The following is a 24412-nucleotide window of genomic DNA, read 5'->3' on the forward strand; positions in this document are numbered from 1 at the left end:
CGCTGCTGTCCCCGCATGTGCAGGCGCTTTTCTTCTCACGGGAGTTTTTTTTCTGCGCAAGCGCGGTGCCCTGCACCTGATAAACGCGCTCTTCTTTGTAAACAGAGCGTTGGTGTACATTGAGATCCCCGAATATGATTACTCGATATAAACTACATGTTTATTGAAAAATTTTTAGACAATCAGTTGTATGAATGGTGGATTCCCCAAAATTTGACTTTCAGAGGAATTAAATGAGTCGCAGGCGGGGCCGTTGTAAACTGACCCCGTAGGTGATGACGTCACGACATTGCGCTGTGCTCCAAACATACCGTTGCTAGGGTCGTTGTTATGGACAAATCTATGGTGGCTCGACGTAAACTTAGAATTCGTCCGATAAAAAAAAAAGTGAATATTATTTGTAAGCCTTCTCAATATCGAAACACGAATACCCTTTATATTGTCTCAGTCCCATAAAGCGATGATGAACCTTCGTAATAAAGTTTCACAACCGATTTTGCCTTGCTAGAAGACGAAACTTCTCTTCCAGGGGTCGATCAACTTTCTGAAGGGATTTGGAAGCGAAGAGTACAGGTGTACAGCTTTGATCCACGCTCCAGGTGCGTGACCGCGCGAACGCCTGCCGTGGAGGCTTCCGCAGTAATTTAGAAGGGTGAAAACACCGTAAAGCCAAATCACGTGCGACAACGACGTGAAGTGTATCGAGGTCCAAGTGCACGCCAGTAGACGTTTCGAGGAGTTCTGACGGCACAGAAGTTGCATCAGTGCACAACATCTGTGATCAAACGAACTCTCCGTAACGGATATATAATTTACGGCTTACCTGATGCTTTCATCCAGCTCTTTCGCTACGCGGGGTCCTATTAAAAACAAAAAAAATAAGCAAAACTTTTTTTTTTTTTTTTTTAGAAAACGAAGTTTGGGGTCTCGAATTGATCACGTTAGGGTCAATATAATGGCTTCCTCATTTCAACGCAGGACAACTGCAAACCAAAAAGAGGTACTGACGCTGCTTTAAAAACATGTTTTGTACATATGCTTCTCTTGCTGTACTTTTAGAAGATCTGCGTGGTTTTCGTCAGACAGTATTTCGTAAAGCACGCAGATACCATTCGTTTTTTATAATCCTGATGAGTTTTCTTAGACCTAGCATGTTCCCCATAAATAGAAGATAAAAATCGCATCATTATGCAAACAATTCAAACCGTTGCAGACGACATACTTCTGTCCTTCCGTGTGCATTCGTCGTCTGCAGTAGGCATCTCGAGACGGCTCGAGAACCGGATGTTGCCGTCGCACTTATTTCAGAAACAACCGATTTTCGGCAACGTTCAGTCGATGTAAGTGTTAAATCTAGCCTTCCTATGTATATTTGTTTACGACGTTTAAATTCCACGTCCGGATTTTTAAACGATAGTTCTTTTGAAGCGAAATCCAGTCCTATGTATTCGTCCATAGCAACGCCCCTAGCAACGGTTTGTTTACTGCAGTGACGTCACACTTACGGGGTCAATTGCACCGTACGAGACACGACCAGGAAACGACTGTTTACGAAGTCATTCTCTTTATTTGGCTTACACAGCGTTCTACCTAACTCCAATGGCGTGCGAACAAACAAAAGGAAAAAGTCAAACTTCCTGATAACATGAGGAGAAACGTAAATATCAAAAAATAAAAATATAAAAGGGAATTTTTCCGGAATTTGAAAGCAGAAGAATAAGAATTTCTTTACAATTAAAAAAAAAAAAACACTTCTGCACTCAGGCAGTGAATCTTGAATAAATATGTTCCTGTTGTCTTCGTTTTGTCCTCGGTATGTCTTGGCGCATTTCTGGTTCAAGTTCAATCAGGGAAGGTAGTCCTTGGAGCCCCTTTTCTTACCGTTGGCCCTCTTTAAGCACTGCCTGAAAATAATTAAAACCAAAAAGGTGAGTAAGCACGAACTGCATAGAGTTACCAAAGTTACAAGGGAGACATGATATGTACACATTCAGGGAGACATCAGTAAATGTTCCCTGCTAGTTGAAAGAACTGTGCAGTCTGTCCTTGGTCCCTAAGGGATTTTGTTCTTTCGTTGATTCTTATATTTTCACCAACCCGATCTTTGTTCTGAAAAATGCACTATCGGGGTCTGACTTCGTGAGAAAAATAAGCTGCGACGTTGTGGCAATAGTTTTCTTTTTTTTTTTTTTTTTTTTTTTGCTGAAACGTGGTGTTCTAAGTACAATCGACATACTCACAACCGCCTACGGTTAGCAGCTGGGACTTGACTGTTTCCACCTGGTCTCGCACCGCATACCCCGTCAAATCCGTCTCCTCCAACACTTGGCCGAGATAGCAGGCAATGCCCTTGTAGATCCCTTCGCTTATATCTGGCGACTGGAAACTCACGATGCACTACATCGAAAGAAGTAGAATTTATTAAACACTCCCCCTTGAAATCGTGGAAAGACTAAAATTGTAAGAGCGAAATGCCGGTTGTAATCGAGGACATCTCGAATCTCGGGGCATGACCACGATATGACCAGGAGGACAGAAACCAGGACTGGGCAGTATCGCGACACCACCTCAGAGCTAGATGCTTTCGAGTATCCGTATCTTTGTATTAAGGTACCCTTGGAAGATGCATTTGTATCTCAGTAGTGAAATGCATTTGCGATGTCCCATCGCTTGCATCGCGGTGCTCTGCCAAAAGTAGGTGCATCCTTACACTTGTTACCGAAGATTAACTGTTGGCTTTTTACAGTACACGAGAAACCACCTTTTTGGCACAAGGGGTCCCAGTATATGTAATATGAACCCGCTGCATAACCCCCTCGTCAAGGGGAAGCCTTGCTGCTTGGTATATCACAAATAGACACCAAAATTGAAAAGAAAGGTGGACAGACTAGCATAAAAAAACAAAATAGACTCTTAAAAAAAATCATTACACTTTTTTTGTTTTAGCAGAGTGAGCGCTGCGCAGAAAGCGAGTGGAGAGTAGGAAATCACTCATGAACAGTCGAGAACTTTAGAAGAGGCTAATATTTTTTGTATGGAGATCGTTCAGACGCCGTGCAGGTTGTGGGTGGCTTGTTGTCCTGACAATTACGTAGCTTCGAAAATAAGCCGAGAACTTGCTAAGGAGACACTTTTGTACATGAGTGTAAAACAAAATATGTCTATAACGACTAACAATGTGTAAACCATTTTTTCTTTTTTTAATTTTGGATAGCTGTGAAGAAATCCACGTCATAGTTATTTTACTTATCGTATACATAACGTGCATTCGTGTCAATGGAGGGCCAGATTTCAGGCCACACGGGTAACAAAAAAAAATAATCGTATGCCTATTTTGTTTCTATTGTATAGGGAATGTCATTTTACTTAATAACAGGGGATAAGCAATAATAGAGTTATACACACACGCACTAACAAGTACTGAAGGACTGCTTTTCTCAGTGGTACGTTTGTTTAGAATGGTTACATGGTTACATAGTAACATTTGAAAGAAAATACATTTATCGATATTACAGCACTTTTCTGCAAGGTTAATCTGGTTGGTAAAAGCGTATATGATTATAAACTTACACCATTTTGATACAACAGCCGTCATTAAATTATTTTCATGTGTTAATGCATATGCAGCTTTTTCCATCTGGAGAAATGTTCAAATATTGGCAAGGTTCTTTTTATCTTCGAAACTTTAGAGCTTTTGCTCTCTAAATATTCTTTTATCTGTTTTCAACAGATACCTCTCAGCACAAAATTGAACATTTTATGATCAAAAATTTCTTAGGAACTTTTTCGAAGGGGGAGGGGGGGGGGGGGTAAAAAAAACTCGGAAGTCTAAATTGAAATAATGAACAACAGCATGTTGTAGCACGCTCTTCGTACCAAATCCGTCCATAGCTCTGCTACGACCTTTCTAGTGTACCCTCGAATTGTATGTTCCAACCACCAGATTAATACAGCACGCTAACTGCTTCCCCAACTGTCTTACTCAAATCAATAATCCCCCGTGTGGCTGATGATGGCGGCGAAATACATCTTTGTCTGAGTCAAGCAAGCAACGAAGTATTTTATCAGAAGCAAGAAGTAATCGAAGACACACTGGATCTTCCGGAAATCTTACCACGAATTGGTCGACAAGAAGTTTGGAGAAGGTCGGCTGGAAATACATTAGAAAAAAATATCAGCGCATTGTTTAACGTTTCTAATGCACCATTATACATCGGCCATCACTTCTATTGCTAAAAATTCAAAACAAGAAAGCACTTTAATTAGTAAATAGGGAGCCTAACAATTCTACTAAAATAAAATGTCCATATGAACCGATACGAGGTACGCCCTATAATACCATATGAAAGAGGCTAAACAAAAAAAAACATATATGTTTTTTTTAATCCTGTAGAACGTATAACTCGATTGAGTATTTCGCCGTATCTGCATCCTCTCCCTGTCCAAGGACATACAGATTGCATTCTTTCGTCCACCTACCCTTTTTCAAATTAGCGCTATTTTATTTAGCTAGATGAGGCTACAGCACCGAGATTATTTTGGGTTTTATGCGTATGCATATACGTGTATACGATAGGGGAATGTCTGCTTGAACAATGTAAAATTTTGAAGTGCATTGATAAAAACACTTAAGTTTTATATAGCATTGCCATAAGGGAAAGAGTGCAGGCGAGCTGGTTAAACGGCACAGTTGAAAACTCTGAAAAAGGGGAAATAAAAAAAGAAACGGACAAGACAATACAAGTTCTCAAACGTAGCTGATTTTATTGACACGGAAGCACAAATAAATGCACTTTGAGAGGGAAAAAAAGGACAAGAGGGACCTGGAATCATATTTAAGCGTCTACCTTCTTTTGCGGTTTTCACCTCGCGGTTCGGGCAAGCCAGTGGGCACGGAGAGAGGATCTAAATATCAGTGCGTCACATTTTAACCGGGCGACGCGGAAACCTCCTCCACCTACGGGGGCGACCCGCGGTGCCGAAAGCGTGCAACATGTGAAGTCTTTGGTTTTGGGCTTACTACTGGTCAGTGCCGCTGGAAGCTTCTTTTTAGTCGAAATCGAAGTGTAAGTGGCGCGAACCGTTTCAATTATTTATGAAGGTAGCTTTTCTTCAGTATTTTAGATCAGAAAGGAAATAAATGCAGTTTATAAAGTACGAAAACAAGAAATGACCCGTCGATATACCCGCCACCAAGCGGTGGAAAAGGAGGCGCATACTAGGAAGGGGTAGTGGGATCGGGCACCGACGAGCGGCGAGCGTAGAAAGGTCCCGGATGTACGCGGCGGCGCTGCGGTCGTATACGGGCTTGAGGATCCGACCGGTTCCGAGCGTTCCGAAGGCTTTCGGCGAGTAAGTTTGGCTTGCGGTTTGGCCGTTTGGCGGTATGCCAGCGCGAAGTGGCTCCCGTTTTGAACTGATCTTTACCCCGTGTTTGCTCTCGTTTGTGTCCAATAAAGTGTCAATGCCGAATTAGTGTTTAATCGCGCAGCAGATGCAATGCGAACCGCCCTGGCTTCCCGCTTCATACAGCCTATCCAAAACATGCTTTAGTGGCGCCTTCTCGAGCCGTCGACACGGAGTGCGGCAGCCGTGAGCTCTCTCTGAGCTCACTATCCTTCCTATAGGTCACGGCCACTCAAGCGACCACGACGTCATAATGGAGGGTATACTGTTTGCCTGTTTTTCTTTTTTTTATTATTTTAATTTGCTGATAACTTTTAGAATAAAGCGAAATTTGAGAAAAGTTTCATTAAGTTACTCCGTTCAGTGCGCTCAGGTTCGGTGCAAATTAAAAACCAGTCAAAAAGTCCTTGCAGGGCCCCTTTAAACGACCAACATTCAGACCGCTTCCAACCTCCCACGCACCTGGCGCGGAAACAGACATACCCAACGAACTGAAAAACAAGCCCGAGGTCACCTGTCAGTTGAACCACGAAAGCTCTTTTACAACAGGTGACCTCGGTCTTGTTTTTAAGTTCGTTGGGTATGTGTGTTTCCGCACCAGGTGCATCGGGGGGGGGGGGGGGGGGGGGGGGGGGGGGAGAGAGAGAGAGAGAGAGGTTAGCCGGTCTGACTGTTGGTCGTGTTGAGTCGTGGTCTGCCCCATTACATCCCTCTTTTTCTTTTTTTCCGTTTCAAGGGGCATTTATTGGTGCTTCCGTGTCAATAAACTCAGCTGCATTTGACAACTTGTGTTGTCTTGTCCGTTTTTTTTTTATTTCCCCTTTTCTCAGGGTTTTCAGCTATGCAATATTTAGATTTTTTTGTTTATATGCGTTATTTGTATGTCATTGTGGAACATGGGAACATGCCGATTTTTTCACTAGCAAAATTTTTGAGGAATTATTAGCATTTTGAGTGAGCTAATTAAGGCCGAAAATATGTCAAAGGATGGCAATACGCTTCTTTATGTTACATCAGCAATGTGAAGTTAGCAAGTAACCAAGAAATCAATCATATTAAATCCATTTTCGGCTTTGCTATTATCATAATAATCTTTATTCAAAGCAAACGAAAATAATAACAATATGGTCTTTGATTGGTGCTTTACAAGATGCATTTTGTAGCCTAACTCTGTAATCTAAGAAATAAGAACTTACGTCGGTCGGCAGTACACTCGTGCAGGCTTCGCTCTGCTCACACTGGAAGGAGATAGTTTAAAGCATTTGAAGCATAACTTTAAAAAATGCAGTTAGGATGGTGCAACACTGTCGATTACATGTCATAAATTCTTATTTTCTGCATTACCTGCAATGTAGAGTTTTTATGCTATTGCGGTGTATAATTTGATTGTATATGTGTGAAATTACAAGGGAACAAAGGGTTCCATCGAGCAATATCTTTTGTTTTCTTGCTTCCACTATTTCTGTGCTCGACTCAGAGTATCAAGCTAGATGTTCCAATGTACTCGTAGTTCTATGGTATCTGTCTCCAAAGTAAGAAGGTCTCGCGTGCAAAACATGCAATACCATATACAACAGATGGGGCACCATTCATTGCCTTAGGCATGGCAACGACCAGAATCAGAAGACTATGTGAGTAACGGAACGAAATCATGGATCGCTTATACGCTGTGCTTTAAACGAGATAATAGACCCTTTCCGGAATTCAGTCTGGTCACTTCGATCACTATCATCATCATCTCAAAAACGGCGGTCTTCTGTTTACTGATGAAGGAAGAGGTTTGAAGATGCTTCTAAACAAATGATTAGAGGCCTATATATTCTAGACGTTAGGGCGACGTGAAGCAGGAATCGGATGCAAGATCTGCGTGAGCGTTCACTTCTAACTCGGGCCCTATCAATCTGTTAGTGCGCACACTCGGCTTCAAAGCCCCTGGATGTATAAAACTCTATCCAGGCGTCTATGTAGGTTGGCGCATCGTTCTGACTGGTTGCATCCTTTTCGCCACTGACACTGAATGAGATTGAAAAAGAACTGTACAGTGAAGCGCACATTCTCGTTTACCATTGACTTGCGGAGGTGACGGTGCCCCATAAAATACTGCGGACCACAGGTTCACTGCCACTATTAGTACTGTAAAAGTTAAACTGCCATTTGAGTCACCAGATGGCACTGAATTCCGGAAACGGTACATTAAAAAGCGCCTGCTGTACGGTTCATTTCCGGTGAACGTGCCTAAAACAGCGATCACGTCGCTACTCCGTCATACGGAAGACAGTCTGTCTGAGGCGTATATGGAGCGCAAATTCGTCTGCTTCTTACATGGGGGCTGCAATGACGTGAGAACGCCAAGCTCTTATTGGCTGATTGAAAAAAAAAAATAGTAGGTAGACCTCAAGACATTTAGCATTGAGTCTACCCGCTTTATTTTCAACCAGAGCCAATCATAGCTCGGTGTCGTTCTGACGTCACAGAAACTTCTGCGCAATAAGCATCGGCATGCCTCAGACATTGTATAGAGATATATAGAAGAACCTATTTATTTTTTCTAATTTCCCACGCTAAATCAAACAGGAAAACTGACTCGGTACAAGGGTCACGTGACCTCGATTTCAGCGCTATATTTATCGGGAAACTAAGTTGGTGTATAGGTCAGATGACGTCTGCTCACCTGGCATAAATTCCCCCGCTCATTTTAGCGGGAAAACTGAATCGGCGTATCGGTCACCACGTGATTTCAAATTTCCCGCTAAATTTGGGGAGAAAAGCTTTACGGTCCCCCTAGTCACGTGACGTCAGATCACGTGACTAGGAGGAGGGTGCAAATAGCGGTTCGAATCAAATAGCGCTGCGTCATTCATAGCCTTCGCTGTGCTGGTGAAACTGACGTCATACGGGCTCTCTTTGCAGTGCTGAAGAAGAAAAGGACGCTGCACCATTCCATTCGAACCGCTATTTCCCCACCCTTACAGGTGACATCAATGTTTGCGCTAAACTTAGCTGAATTGGTGGATAGGCCACGTGATGTCAATTCCCGCGCTAAATTTAGCGGTAAATGGCTGGGCGGACGGACGGAGAACATTTTGGGATTTGAATTGTTAAGTGTTTCAGGCTTTAATAAATAAATAAATACACGCAGCACTTTACCATGGTTCCGTCGGGTTGAGGCGCAAGTACTTGCAACACAATTGGCGTTCCGCAAGTGGCGTCGGTTATCTTCGGGTCGACCTGACAGAACAAGTCGTCGGCGTGGGCCCCGTTCACACAGTACGAAGCGAGGAAGTCGAGCGCAGACACTGCGCACACGTCAGAAAATGCAAGCAACGTTAAAGAAAGATGGCTGTCTGATACCAGCATCACAAGCAGTATGGTCTTCAGAGTCCTGGGAGTTCCTGCATGCTAAAGAATCAATAAACGTGCTATATTTATCGAGCAAGATTCGCGGTCGCCATTTCTCGGGCACGCGAAGCGTGTGATTGGCTTAGAGTCCTCGCCGAATGCTGACGTCACACTCGTATCCAATACGAGCTCAGCCGAGCTCACACCGAGCGCTGATGCAGCCCTCGTGTCCTATAGATGCTGAGAGTACATGTCCGAACAATGTTGGACTCAAATCACTGGCGCAAATCATTGGCGTTTGTTTTCATTTGAATCACCAGAAACTTATTTTTGGGCGTATGCTATCGTTCACCATCTAACAATCATTCCTTCGTTACCAGTCTTCATGACGCAATCTCATTATTAATGCGCTTTCCTTCTGCTCCAATCATTTTTTGGGTGCCTTTAACTACCCAAATATAGTCTGGACTGGCTTACATGCTTAGTCACCCATTTTTATCTGACGGGACTGACTTCATAAACTTCTGTAACGATTTCAGCTTCAGTCAATTGATGACTCTTCCTACTAGAATTACCCATAGAACGGCCACCAGATTGGATCTAATTTTAACAACGTCACCTTCTTTAATATGTTCAATTGGCACCATGCAGGGCATAAGTGATCATATATTAATACATTTTGTCACCGATGTTCCCGTTAGAAATGCTCCAAAGAATCAGAAGAAAATACGCGACTACGCGAAAGGTAACTTCGAGGCCATCAACAGCGAAGTTTCTCTTTTTCTTGATGATTACTTGCCGCTCTTTTCGGAACGCTCTATTAATAAAAATTGGGAGTAAATTAAAATGCAGGTTGTGCATCTTACTAATACATATATACCTTTGCGCAAAAAGTTCCGTTTTTCCGCAATCACCCATGGTTTAACTCCATATTAAAGAGGCTTTCTAACAAAAAAATACAAACATTTCGAGCAGCTAATTTTTCAAATGTTGACTCTAAATGGTCTGCATACCCAATTGCAGCCAATAATTATAGAAGTGCTTTTGAAAATGCAAAGGCTACTTATTTTAATGTAACTTTACCACCACTTTTAACAAGCAATCCAAAGCAGTTTTGGAATGTAATTAATCGAAATGAAAAATCGTCAATACCATTGTTTAGTGCTTCAGGAAATGCTGTGCCTTTTAGTAAGTGTGCCTTGTTTTGAATTCCGCCTTTCTCGCTTCATTTTCAGACATCAACGCGTCATCTTTACCTCCATTTCAACATACTACATTTGTTCCTATGTACCCGGTTGCTATTGATGGCTGTGAAATCGTTAATGTAATCGATAATTAAAAAAAAAATATCGTGCTCTGTGGGAGTAGATGCTGTTAATTCAAAATTCTTAAAAACTACCAAAGAATATTCTTCTATAATACTTTGTAAATTATTTAATCAGTCTCTTAATTGTGCGTGTTTACCTGACGACTGGAAGGTGGGAAAGGGGTGCCGATACACAAAACGGGTGATCAACATTCTCCTTCTAATTACCGCCCCATATCACTAACAAGCATCCTTTGCAAAATTCTTGAGCACGTCATTTTTTCACATTTAGTAAACTTCTTGGAGTCTACTAAGATAACTTCGTTCCTCCCGCCCAACACGGTTTTCGTAAGTCATTTTCGTGTGAAACCCAGCCACTAACTTTCACTAACGACCTTCACCTTATTCTTGATCGAAGTTCCCAAGCTGACTGCATAATCCTCGATTTCGCTAAAGCATTTGATATGGTATCACATAGCCTACTACTTCATAAACTAAGCAAACTCAGTCCGGTACATTATCTTGGATTCACGCCTTTCTAACTAACCGGTCTCAGTTTGTATTTGCAAATAACACGTCTTCCCCTTCGGCTTCTGTGACGTCCGGGGTGCCGCAGGGTTCTGTACTGGGTCCTCTTCTTTTCCTTATATATGTCTATGACTTACCCTCCTGTGTTTCATCTTCCGTTAGCTTGTTTGCTGACGACTGCGTTGTATATCGTGAAGTGACTAACAAATCCGATGTTTCTTCTCTTCAGTGCGGCCTTGACCGTGTATCTGAAGGGTGTGACTTATGGCGTATGCAGCTTAACACTAACAAATGTGAGGTAATGAGGGTTTCTCGGCTTCACAGTGATGTCTCTTGTTATTACCTGAATCACACTCATTTACAACAAGTAACAACCTACAAATATTTGGGAGTTCATATTTCATCCAATCTGTCCGGGGAAACTTATATTCTATACGTAACAAGTAACGCCAATCGTATGCTGGGTTTCTTAAAACGAAATTTTTCAGCAGCCCCCTCATCGCTTAAACTTCTTTACAAAACGCTTGTTCGCACTAAACTAGGATATGCCTCTTTAATTTGGGACCCCGGTACTGGCGTATTAACATCTGCAGTTGAAACGATTCAAAATAGATCCGTCCAATTCATATTTACTAATTATCACCGCGCTGCCAGCGTAACATTCATGAAATCAAGTTTGAACCTGCCTAATATTGCATCGCGTAGAGAACTCTTCCGTTTGTGCCTGTTTCACAAAATTTACTACCACAATCATACTTTGCGTGACAAGCTATTAGCATCTCCTTTTTACATATCACCACATCTCGATCACCGACTCAAGATGGGCGTACCTTCATGTAACACTACTACTTTTCACAATTCATTAAAACCCCGAACCACGGTGTTGTGGAACCAGCTTCCAGCGTCTGTGGTATCAATATCTGACAGCGTCGCTTTCAAAAATTGCCTTAGCAATGTTCAGATTTCAGCGTTTCACTAATATGTACATATTGTTTTGCATTCATAGGTTGTTATTTATTGTATGTTGTTGAATTCCAGTGATGTAATCCGCTCCCCTCTGTAATGCCTTCGGGCCCTGGGGGAACTTTTAAATAAATAAATAAATGCTAGCTAATGGCGTGCACTTCTTTTTATAAGGGTCTATTAGAGCAATGAAAAAGATACTCACAGTCCTCACCACCCATTCCGAATATCCCTTTTGCCAACGGGTAGAGATCCGTAAACTGGTAACCGTTGAAGCCGAAATCCAGAATTTTGTCCAAGGCGCACTGAGATTCGAAAGCATAGTGTTCACCTCCTATTGCGAGGAAATTTGTCTCCAAATCTAAACTGCGAGTGCCGCCATTCTTCGGAGGCGATTCTCTGAAATTCAATCGCTTCACAGCTAAGGACTGGTGAAATAAATATATCCTACTCCGCTTCTACATCTCAAAACTATACGGTTGTTGTTCAAAGTGGCCCATTTTGTCGTGATTGGTAACTCCAGTCACGTATATGTCACGCGAAAAATGAATTCCTATGCAGACTTGTACGTAACGCTTTACAAGAAACAGGTTATGGCTCTTCGAACCGATCACATTTAATTCTACTTTTTAACACTTATATTACTTCGTTTAAGCTGTAACAATCTCAGCAATATAATATTTCTAATTGGATTATCAGTATCTGGGGCTGGACAGAAGAAAGGAGGAAAAGACCGTCTCTGCTGACCTAAAAAAGAAGGGATATACGAGCACCTTTATCCAACGCGTTGCCCGTCGTCAAGCTTGAGATCACCGACGCCAGCAACCACAAGCATGTACGCAGCCACGCTCAAGATTGCACATCTGCGTACCCTACATCAAAGGAAAAAGCGAGACCCTGGCACGCATGCTAGCCAAACAAGGAATCAGCGTGGCCCACAAGCCGATGTCCACTCTTGGGTTACTCATGCCCCGCCCAAAAGATTGGCGTCCAAAAGAAAAAACGCGGGGCGTTGTTTATAAGATCTCTTGTGCAGATTGTCGAGCCACTTACATCGGCGAGACAAATAACTTTAATAAAAAAAATACGCCAACACAGAAAACGACGTTCGCAAGCTCGACCACGAGGGCAGCGCAGTCGCTGAGCACTGCGAAGTCGAAGACCACCGGATAGATTTCGACAACACCAGCATTATCGACGCAGAGACTAACAACCGACATAGGCTTTTCATCGAGTCCTGGCACATTCAAGCGACGCCAGGCAACATAAATAGGTGCCTTGGTGCTTTACCAACATTGTACATGAACGGGCTTCGCCATATCCGTGAAAGAAGAAGATCAAGAAATGCGCCAAATCCTTAAAAGAAGAAGACCGAAAAACGCCGCTCCTCAAAACGACCAACAGTCGCCCCTGACGAAGAACCAAGTCGGTTCGAAACGTGGGGCTCTTACACGTTTAGGACTTGGTTGGTTGCCATATTTTAATTATTGTTTTTCCCAACCAGAGAGATTTCTCTCGAATGTTTAGTTTCATGCAAAGATATGCTTCATTTCCCTTGAAAGCAGTTTGTATGATCCCGGCAGACACGGCACGAAAAACATACAAAGGTACGCGTGGAAAATCAAAGGCTCTGTTAACACGTTCTTGTTGGAAAATAACGGATTAGTATTATTATTATTACATACGAAGAAATTTATGATATATTCAAAGCAAACTTCTTCTATTCAATACAATTCTTGAATCCGGTTTTGTACCTAATGAGTTAAGAATCTCCGTTGTCAAACCCCTGTTCAAGGGAGGTTACAGAAATAGGGTCAAGAACCATGGCCCAGTGTCCATAGTTCCCCAGGCACAAGAGAAATTTGTATATAATGCAATGTCTTCATTCCTTGGAAAACATGAGGTTATGTCTCCAAATCAATACGGTTTTATTGCTGGCCGAGGAGCTCAACCAGTCCCGAACTCACTAAGTGATGAGCTAAATTTTAGCTTCGAACATAACTTGTCTACCTGCTCCTGCTTTTTAGGTGTTTGTGAGACTTTTGATACAGCTAACCATCTCACGTTACAGCACAAGCTTTCAGCTTTGGGTTTTCGGGGCACTTTCTTGTCACTGCTAAAAAAACTTTTTGCATTAACGTCCACAACTACTGCCGTTAAATGGTGTATATAGCAGCAACCTCTCATTAAAAGCTGGCGTTCCACAAAAAGGCTCTATACTTTTGCCGCTCCTGTTCAACATCTATATGTTAATGATATGGCTTGCGCAGCTACAAACTATATTCTATACCAATACGCCGATTATACTCTTGTATTGACTCCTCATCTTTCATACTCAAAAGCACTGGAGATGCTTCAACGTTCTTGTAATGAGCTCATGAACTTTGTTTAATCAAAATCTGATTGCTATAAATGTCTCTAAAACAAAGCTCGTATGCTTCCACAATCCTTTAAAAGTTGTCTCGCTAAATATTCCACTTTTTCTACAAACACCTAAATGTTTCTCATGCCATTGTGATTAAGTTCCGAATTTCGAATTCTGAAAATGCGAATTTCATGAAAGATCAGAATCAAAGAGAATGCCAAGATATTCAAATATCTTGGCATTCTCTTTGATTCTGATCTTTCATGAAATTCGCATCTCACTCAAATATGTTCTAAACTGAGGAGTGTCCCCTGTTTGTTCTATAACATCAAAACTTTCATGCCCCTCGGTTTGCGCAAGCGCATAGCTTATTCATTACCCTACACCCATTTGCGCTATGGCATAACTGCATTTGGTGAACGCTCGAGATGATGGCACAAAAAAGTCAACGGTATTTTAAAAGGAATTTTTGTAAACGTGTGCTATGGCATGAGTTTTTTTTTTCTTGTTTTTTTTTTTATATATTTTAAACTTTATCAGTGCCGAACTTTCGATCTTTGTTCCTAGAGACAGTAGCTCTCTATTACAACTGGAAGGGCGACTTTAAATCTACTCACTCCGTCTCGCGGCAATTGCGGAAAGTTCCACCCTACGTCGTTCTAGCATGTTATACGCGGTATTGGAAAATCATACGTTAATTTTATGTCCCTCACATTTTCAACGAGTTCCTACCAAGTCTCTCGAAATTTACTTCCAAAAAGAAACTTAAAAAAGTACCCCGCAATATTTCTATCAACGAAGAAACCACGTGAGCATCCACTTAGTTATTGTTTCGTGATTTTTTATTGCTTGGTGCAGAAACTTAATTTCTTCTTGTCTATCAATAATGTGCTCATTTATTTGTGAGTGGCACACTTTGTCATCATGCTATAGGAGAAACTACTTTAGCTTCTGTGCAATACACGTTATATGCCCATTTTCTAATATTGTTCACTAATCTGCTGGACAAGAACCTGATCCTTCGAAATTTGGCTTTCGATGAAGTGGGAGTCTGGAATCTACATCTGAACTGTATATCTAAACTGACGCTATCTTATTCTCTTGTGTTCGTGAGTTTTTCCTATTACTTTCTGGAACATTCCTGAGAACACTAAAACTTTTAGGTTCAGTCCCACAAGCCCTTGTTGGCTTAGACAAACCTGCCTTCTGCTCTTTTAAATTAACCCAGCGTAATATTATTATTATTATAATTAAACTCACCGTCAGCAGTGGCATCACTTCCTGCGAAATAAATCAAATGAACACATTTATCTGTAAGACATCATTTGATTCATTCGTGTAAAATAAAATTGTTTTTGTGCAATACGTAAACATTTTCGGCACCCACAGCGAATCCAGTTTTCAGAGTTAGATTCCCTATTGAAAAGAAAAAGCATATGTACAGATACTACCAAGTCTCATAATACTAAACGAAATAACCATATCGCATGTGATATGCATCTTTCTCAATGAAAAACCCATTGGTCATGGATGGACGGATGAATGATAACTGCTGTACCGTTTGTAACGGGCGGTAGCTTGCGCCACCTAGCCTAAAAACGTTAACAAAAACCTGACTTCCCCTTTCAAGCCATCCTGTTTCTCTGACTATTACCAGGTCATGAAGATGATCGCCAGGCAGACCTTTGGGGGAACGGGCAAAAAAATTAAAAACATCACCCCCCTCCTCCTCCCCCCGGTGAGGGAGTTCCTCTGGTTGAACCTTGTGGGCGCCACCTAACACCGGACCCACTGCGGGACAGGGTTGAGACTTTGGGCCGTAGCCACGCGGGAGGAAGTCCCAATATTCCTCTCTCCCGCCTGCTCTCCAGCTGTGCTAGTTAGTTGTATTCATTCAGTTTTCCCGAGACAATTTCCACCAGGACCCCAATCTCATCCGTGTGCCACACTGGCCTCCTGCCGGACATTTACGGGGACGTTTGTGATAAATATTCACTGGTCTGGTTGACCGCTCGCCTCAGTTGTGTCAGTATGTACTGAAGATGCTGCCGGCATAGGTGGCGAAACGTCGTTTTGTTTTCATTCTTGTTGTGTTAAGCCAGAGTGAACGTTTTTAATCAATATCATCTGCGTACATGAGGCCTGGCAATTTTCGCCTCACTGTTTTCCCTCCCTCTATTAACGATATATCTGAAGCCCACTTCACTTTTCTGGTCTTTTTTTAAATTTTTCTTAAGTATATCAGGAAGAGTTGAGGCGACGGAAGGCATCCCTGCCTAAGCCCACGCTTTATTGCTGCTGGCTCTGTGGTTTCAGCCTCCCATGTTAAAGTTACTGCATTGTTCATGTACGCTTCGTGCACAAACTTCACCAATTTCATATTTAAACACGATTCTTTTAGCTGTGTCCTAAAATGTTCTGATTTACGTTATCATGTGCTCCATGTATGTCTACAGATGCCGTCCATAACGGTCGTTGGCTTGTCTGCACTATCTCTATGCATGCCGTGACAGCATACAAATTATCTTCCAGTCGCCTATACTTGAAAAACCCATTCTGCATGGAGTTTTAACATTTCTTCTGTTTCTGCCCGTTAACCCTTCACCACCTGCATTGCTAGTCTGTAGAGGACAGATCTTACCGATATGTGGCGGTAGGATTTCATGTCCCTGTCGCCTTTACCATTGTACAGCAGCCTTATCCTGCATTGTCGCCAAGACTAGGGTATCTCTCCCTCAACAATACATTCTTCGATTGTTTATTGCAGCATAAATTTAGCTGTATTGCCAAGTATTTTCACAAGTCTCATTGGTATCTATATGCCATTTGGTCCACTCCGATTTGGGGTTTGGTCATGGTTGTCTATCACATTTGCTCTCTTAGATGGCACATAAGTGGCATTATTTCCATTCATGTATAAGTCTCATAATTGTTTTAGTGTCGATAGTTTAATTAAGTATATCTGGCGCACAGTACCGACAATTATGTGTGTATTTTAAGTGCATTTATCCGTATAAGATACGGAAGATTGACTTGAATTGCTTAAGATTGTGAAGTTCGTTGTTAAAGTTACGTAATTTTTCGATTCTCTTAGTATGAATTTTTCAAATTGGGGTATGGTTCGTATTGGTGCATGTGTTTTTTCTCCACATGGTTGACCTGTTCTGTTGCTGGATTTACATGGGACATGAAGAAAGACTTTATTTTGTCTGTAAATCTATTATATAAACTACTTTTTTCTTTCATTTTACCAAAGAAAGATGACATTTTTGTATACACAAAATGAAATATATATGGAGACTGTATTTTAATAATCCTTAAAAAGTCCTTGTATACAAGTACTCTTGCCGTCACTTAACTGTACTTCACAGGAAGCCTGCTAGTGTGTATTCAAGAAATGTTTGGCGTATGCAACCCCCCCCCCCCCCCCGCTGTAATGCCGAAAGGCGCTGCGGGTATTGGATAAATAAATAAAAATAAATAAATACCAAACAAAACAATGTTTATTCAGTGGTTCTTACCATTGACTTGCTTATAATTAGTTTGTAACACACACAAAAATAGAAGTTTTAAGGTTTTTCTTTTTTGGTTTTTTGGAGAGCATGAAGCTCTTTTATACACTTAATTGGGGAAAATTAAAATAGGGACCAGACATGACTCTTAGAGCTAAAATAAGCCAATTATTGTAAATTTTCTTAAATTAAGTACCCAGTCATTTTTTTGCTGAACGTTTGACATCTAGCTGTTTCCACTCCAAATCTATCCATTTTTGAGCACCTGACTACCTGGAACATTACCTTGGAATTGGCAACACTGGCCACGTGCCGTCATGGTATCACGTGACGTCGTGATGTGACGCTACGTGACGTGACGTCATAATCTCAAAAGGCATTGTTACTAAATTTATCGACAAGATTTTCCCCGCTGAATTTAGCTATAAAATCGGTTACAACAAGGATGCAGTACCAGTAGGCTGGTTTAACGGTCAATACGCGGCTCCCTCCATAAGGACCATTACCGTCTTCTCATACACACCCGAATTTCGGGAAGACCTACTTTAAGTCTCGAGTGACCTGGTTCTGACGCCTATCAAATATGTTTCAGAAAAGCGTTAAAAAAGGAGATACAAAAGAAAACTTACCTCCGCCGGTTTCCCGCACAAGTTGCTGTCAGCGCCACTGTAGCACTAACAAAGAAGGCACATAGTTAGAAATTGATCCCTTGCCAAGGCCAGCCTGTCTCAGAAAAGTGATTGAATATAAGCAGTTCTTCACTCAAAACATAGAGATACATAAAAATGAAAGCCGTTTACAACTCCCTGTAACGCCGAATTAGAGCGCAGCTCTTGAGGAGGAGGATGGAATGATACTGAGGGGAGGGTATGCCCCTCCTCCCCGCCGCTTCCCTCTTCATCCTGCCTGCTATTCCTCCTCCCCTCCTCGTCCTTCACCCCCCCCCCCCCCGTTGCCCCCGTGAGGTCACGTGGCCCCGTGAGATCACGTGACCTTCGTGACGTCAAGGGGGTCACGTGACCTCACGGTTACCCCGACGGCGACGGCGACGCCACTCAAGCCGGAAGCGGGCGCCTAAGAGCTGCGCTCTAAAAGGTGCAGACTGGTCCTATCGTGACGGTGTTTCAACGGGCGGCCGTATACAACCGACTCTCGCGGGTGGTTTAAGAAAATGCCCCAAGTCGATGTTTGAGTGTCGATAATCTACTCACAGATGAAGCTCAGCACTGAGATAACGCAAAGACAACGCAGCATCAGTGCACAGCCAGCGCTGACTCATTGCTGAACTAGCGCTGCATTGTTTTGTGTACGCTAGAAACGGCGAAAATAAATGCAACGGAGCGCAGATATAGTCCTTTCCCGCGCTTATCACCTGGGCCAAAAATGCTGAATAACTGAGCTGTATATAGACGCATGCGCTGCGTTCTGTATTTCATGAAAGAGAGCTACTGCGCATGCTCAGAACATATTCCACAGTGCAGTTGGCAAAGATGGCAGCTCACAGAAGGCGATTATTGGAAAGGTCTCAAGCGAAGGTCAGTTCTATGTCTACAGGCGGTGTAGTATATACGAAGGGACAGACTTCAGTCAATCTCGCTGTGGAGGCGCTCCGCTGCACGAGGTATGCAACGAACTTTGTGGACTCGCCGCTGGAGGGCGAGTCCACAAAGCGCCATTTTGAGAGCGAGAGAGAAAAGGAGAAAGGGCTACCGGCGCTTTCCCCCTTTCTGATTGTGTAGAAAGAGTGAAAGTCCCGGATGAGAGGCTTGGCCGGTGTTGGGCGTCTGCAGTGCCCCAACTTCGTTCGCGCTTTCTTCTACGTTTCAAACTCCCAAACTTAATTAGAGCCGTGGTCTTCGATAGCGACAGTCCCCCGGTCATCGGGACACCATTGCTGGATGATAGGGTGCACGAATAACGACAGAAAGCGTCGAATACTGTCCGAGGACCTATGTAGCTTGCATGGAATCCGGCAAGGCAAGTGCGGTTGGAATGTTTTTAAGCTCCATTGCTTTCCGCATGACTGGAAATGATGAACCATTTATACATTTTTGCTTGCAATGGGCCTATTTCAACGTAGCCGCTTTTAGTTGTAATCAACAAGCGATACACGAAAGGGGAACCTCAATTAACTTTGTAAACGCCCGGAGCTCCTACATATCGTCTTGCTGTGCTGTTTTTATCTTCGTGTCCCTGTTCTTATATCTCCTTGCGAATGAACGACAAAGACGCTCTAGATTTACTTTTATCGAACCGCAGAAAGCCTCGAAGCAGCTACGAATTATTTTACTATTCGATGCAATATTTTAAGTACTCGTCTCCAATTTCTATCGCTGTCACGTTCGCTGCCGCTGCTCCCCCCGTCGCCACACTGGCGGATGCCATGACTTAAACAAAGAAACGTGCACACTGGGCTCGAAAACGCAGATCACAACACGAGACGTTCCTGCAGCGACTATCAAGCGCCTCAAAGCGCCTTTGTCAACGGAAACAACCCACCAGCGGCACTTCAAGGAGCACTTTTGTCGGCTCTCTGGTATCGCGCAGGAGATCGCGATTAAAAAAACAAACAAACAAACAATAGAACTACGTTTTCAACAATTTCCAGCCTCACCCGGCGGCGGAAATGAGCCTTTAACTAAGTGTTGTAGATGATAAAATCGAGTCAGTCAGCACTGCAAATTATCACTATTAAGATAAATTCAGTTACGAAATTTTACAAGCTGAAAAAGCAGTTATCATGAGAAAACTCGCACGCACATTGCGAGCGTACCCCATGTTCATCGGCGATACAGCGTTCGGTGCGCGCTCCATTCACGAAATGTTCCGAGCGAAGTCGAGAGGATGGCGTGGAGGAAACGCCTTTTCGGTTTACGGACGCAATCCACTGCCGCCGGAGACAGGGGTCATGTGGAAAGCGATGGAGCTCAAAAACATTGCAGCCGCTCTCGCGGCGTCTCGCCTTGCCGGGTTCCTTGCAAGCTACATATGTCCTCGGACAGTATTCTATGCTTTCTGTTTTTATTCGTGCACCCTATGACCGAGCAATGGTGTCCCGATGACCGGGGGACTGTTGCCATCGAAGCCCGTGGCTCTAATTAAGTTTGCGAGTTCAAAACAGAAAAGAAAGCGCGAGAGAAGTTTGGGGCACAGCAGACACCCAACACCGGCCAAGCCTCTCATCCGGGAATTTCACTCTTTCTACACAATCAGAAAGGGGGAAAGCGCCGGTAGCCCTTTCCCCTTTTCTCTCTCGCCCTCTTTCAGTAAAACGGTCTATAGAGCCTGTGTAATAGAGAGTGGCCAACTTTTCGGGCGTGGTCACGTGGTTTACAAGCCGTACGTGTTTGCCATATGAGCTGCGAGGAGGTGACGAACGCATTGATCGTTTGCGAGCGAGCGTCTCTTCCTTTCCTCCTGCTTTCCTCCTCGCCGCTCTATAACGCATCGCGTGCGCACTTGCGACCAATCGGCGCTGGATGCATCCGCCATTAAATTGCAAGCGCTTTCCGCGGTTTAAGATGAACCCTCTTTACAATCCGGGCTCTCTAAGATCACTTGGTAGCCTTGTCTCCCATAGGGACCTTAAGTGTAAGCGTTGAGCAGCGCCACCAGGCACCACGGCCACTATCGGAACTTCCACTCTATAGCGCTGCTGCCATGCCTGCCGACCGAAAATAGCGAATAAAAACGAACGTATTTGTCGAAAAACAATGTCATTCAGGGAGAGTATACGCTTGCCAAGGGAGCGTCTCCCATGCGTATCCCTGCCGCTGGGCGAGTCTACCATGTACAAACCGATTCTTCTGGCGATTAAATGAGAGTATCGCTCACTTCAGTTGATCCTGTCGTCCTTCTTGCCATTTAATTAGGTTGTGTAAAGGCGCCTTCTACACCATTCGCTAAAAGGCGACTTGAGGTGGACAAAATAGAGAGGGAAACCTTCCCTTTTACAGTTTTTTCTAGCCTCACATGTGTTCCGATTGTATATACTCCTTTCACATTATCTGGCTGGCGGAGGAGCACGAAACGAAACAAAAAAAGTTTCCAGTTCAGTTGAAAAAGGTATGGCATTAGAAATAAAACAGCCTTTCGTGGCTAACGAATACATTCCTAAACCTACCGTTCGGCATTTCCTAAAACAAACAGCAGAGTCCCAGCAATAGCTGCGACACCTTATTGGGCACCACTAATGTATTACGTACTTGTGTGTCTTGCACCTTATATTAAGGAGCTATCGCCAATATCTGCTCTGAGTGTGACGTGCTCGATTTGTCGTACTCACAGAAGCCCTCTAACAGACACAACGTGAGGCTCAGGTGCGCCGTGATGTAACGTTACCGCAAGAAGGGCCCTCTAGCGGGTGCTGCGCCAGACTCAAAAACGCATTTCTCCTCAACGCATGCGGTTTATTAGGCGGCGCGTGGCTTTGTGCTGGCACGCTCGCTTCAAAAGCATTGGACCCGAAATAGATTCTTGAGAAAAACTTGGAGGGTTTTGAGGACTATCTTCAAGCATTTGGAGACTTCCTACGGAGCCCTACAAGACCCTACATAAACATCATTTCAAGAGGGCGGCTCATGACAACCAGTGCCGTATATGGGCAGAGTTTGGTCAGTCTATGATCTCGCCGCCGTAACGCTCTCCTCCCAAGTGAGCCAATCAGCACGCGGCGTAGAGCGAGAGGCATGAGCGCATGCGCGTGATCTCCCGGCTGCTCCCACCTGAGTGGGGAGGGCCGCCATCTTCGATCATTCTCCCGGCGGAATGCGTGGGATCGGCGTCTAAATCTCGATTATTTTCTTTTATATCGCTGGCTCTGGCAAGAAAATGACATTCTGTTATTCCTCGGTGGGTTAAAAAGCTAATAAATTAAGATTTTTCGGCGTATGGCCACAAACTTTTATTTAGGCGAAAAAGAAGTCGGCCCGTAGCAGACGACGCGTAGCCTCAGCAGTGCTCTTCTCCGACCAGTCTCCGACAGCGTTGCTCAAAAATGGCGGTCGTCTCCTCTGTGCTCCCTTCTTTCTCTCTCGCTCCTTCGGCGCTCTCCTCCCTTTCATTTACTTTTCTCCTCTCCGGCGCCTTCGTCGCCACACCCACTGGCCAAACTCTCCCAATATACGGCTCTGATGACAACTATCCTTGTAATAAATCACCGCAAAAAAATGCAACGGAGCAAGATATGACAGTCGTGTACTCACCGAGTCTATTCCATAGACGTTCGGCTGAGTCATATTGACGCAGTACCCTGGGGGAAAAATAAAGAGAGTTTCGTGCTTTGGCCGGGACGGGTGAAAAGGCGGAGTGGTGACTTGTCTCAAGAAGCCCATAATTCTGTAGGACCAAATTTGGTTTCGGTCTGGCAATTTAGGGCCTCAAATGTCCCTCTAAAAAAAGGTATGACCAAGACTGATAGTCTTTGGAGATAGTCTAGGTATCTTGGCCCTAAATTGACCAACAAGTGCCAGTATCGGTCTTCACTGCTAGGTTGTTCCGTTTTCAGTTGGCAACTTCGGCCTTACACTGCCAAACAAGTGTCAGAATTAGGCTTAACTGTTGGCTGTTTGGTTTATACGTGGCAGAACTTTGGCTCATGTCTGGCACTTTGGCAGTCACGTGACGAACCAAACAAAACTACCACAGAAAATCCAAAGAATAGTACTCTGCCACGAAATAACGTCTTGGAGCAAATTTGCTGGGCGTTTCTCTAGCGGTGTGCTTTCATTACGTCACATAGAATGTCTTATGCAACTGAATTCAATTTTATTACCATTTAATTTAAATTATATTGAGGTCTATTGCCAATTCTCTCATTACTTTATGCCCCAACATAATATAAAATACAAAACTTATTATAAAATATTTTAGTTAATTAGCGTACAAATTAACCAGTACCGCCTTCTTTCAGTGGCCCCTCGGACACCAACGCAGCTACACTAAAAAAAAAAAAAAAACTAAGGCGAGTTTTTTGTTTTTTTTTATATATATTCCGGATCCTGTGAATAGAACACCCGGTATAAGTCTATAATCGTAACCATAATTATATGTTTCTGTCGTGTGCTCAGGAACAGCGAGATTCCCTGGATCTATGATTGACAGGAGAATGACTGCACATTACGAGATGTTGACGCCGGCTCAACGATGTCGTCATAATACAATATTCAAAGTGTGTTGCGCAACTAGCTATAATTGTGCAATTAAGAATGGTAAGAGCAATATTACTAAAGAACAAAGAAAAAAACGTAAATTCAAAATAACTAACATAAAACACAAAGAAAATATCTCGTTCAGAATACACAATAAATAGAATATCAGTCATATCAGTCAGAGAAGACATCAACGTTTGAATGCCTGAGCTGAAGATGTCGATACTGCAGTTCTACTAAAGTTGTAATAAAAATGTATGCGGGTCATCTGCACCATCAACCGATAATAATATGAATGAAAATATATAGTCTATAAAAACACATTCGAACATCAAAAAACAATATACTGCTCACCACCAGTAGCTTGAGTCAGGCAGCTAAAACTAAGGCACAACGCCACGGCAAACAGAATGGTCGTCATAGCTCTTGTCATACGTCTTGTTTACGGAGCGCGGTCGGTGTGTAGGCAGTCCGTTCAAGCCATCCGGTTTATATCGTACTCCGTTTCATGCTTCATGTCCTTGAGTTCGTTGTCGAAGAAACTTGACAACGCCTGGCGTACGTCCGGGAAGTACGGGAGGGCATTAGTGCCAGGTTACGAACCTGAACTCGTCTGGAACGCTGCATCCTGTAGAAAAGCACGTGGCGGTCATAACACACTTCGTAGAACAACCGCTGCGTTTTGTTAAAAGTTTACTGCCCATTTCCTGCGTGGAACAGCATAGGCATATCCGCAAAATTCTAGGCCGGTCTGGGGCTGTGGGCGGAGTCGCCATGCGGGACGGGCATTCCTGTGTTGTTATGGAAGAAATCAGCTAAAACTTAATTTAAGACAAAACCCAGA

The 24412-nt window shown here is 43.3% G+C and overlaps 1 protein-coding gene across 1 annotated transcript; it reads right to left on the bottom strand.

Annotated features, from left to right (window-relative positions):
• Window positions 1–1870: 1870 nt before the first annotated feature.
• LOC8033409 lies at window positions 1871–22676 on the bottom strand. Its single transcript, XM_042294509.1, has 9 exons — window positions 22624–22676; window positions 18049–18093; window positions 15168–15188; window positions 11748–11847; window positions 8554–8702; window positions 6603–6644; window positions 4115–4150; window positions 2241–2397; window positions 1871–1904 (listed from the first exon to the last, which is right to left on the bottom strand). Exons 1-9 carry the CDS (start codon window positions 22654–22656, stop codon window positions 1894–1896), a joined length of 594 nt encoding a protein of 197 aa, XP_042150443.1. The 5' UTR covers window positions 22657–22676; the 3' UTR covers window positions 1871–1893.
• Between the last annotated feature and the right edge of the window lie 1736 nt (window positions 22677–24412).

The sequence above is a fragment of the Ixodes scapularis genome, unplaced genomic scaffold (assembly GCF_016920785.2).
Source record: "Ixodes scapularis isolate PalLabHiFi unplaced genomic scaffold, ASM1692078v2 PGA_scaffold6__148_contigs__length_123643588, whole genome shotgun sequence".
Taxonomy (NCBI): domain Eukaryota; kingdom Metazoa; phylum Arthropoda; class Arachnida; order Ixodida; family Ixodidae; genus Ixodes; species Ixodes scapularis.

Coding starts and splice junctions, on each gene's coding strand:
- LOC8033409 (XM_042294509.1), bottom strand. CDS start 22,656: ATGACTCAGCCGAACGTCTATGGAATAGACTCG. Junction 15,189..18,048: donor TGTGCGGGAAACCGGCGGAG/GTAAGTTTTCTT, acceptor TTTATTTCGCAG/GAAGTGATGCCACTGCTGAC. Junction 11,848..15,167: donor AAGTGATGCCACTGCTGACG/GTGAGTTTAATT, acceptor TTCGAATCTCAG/TGCGCCTTGGACAAAATTCT.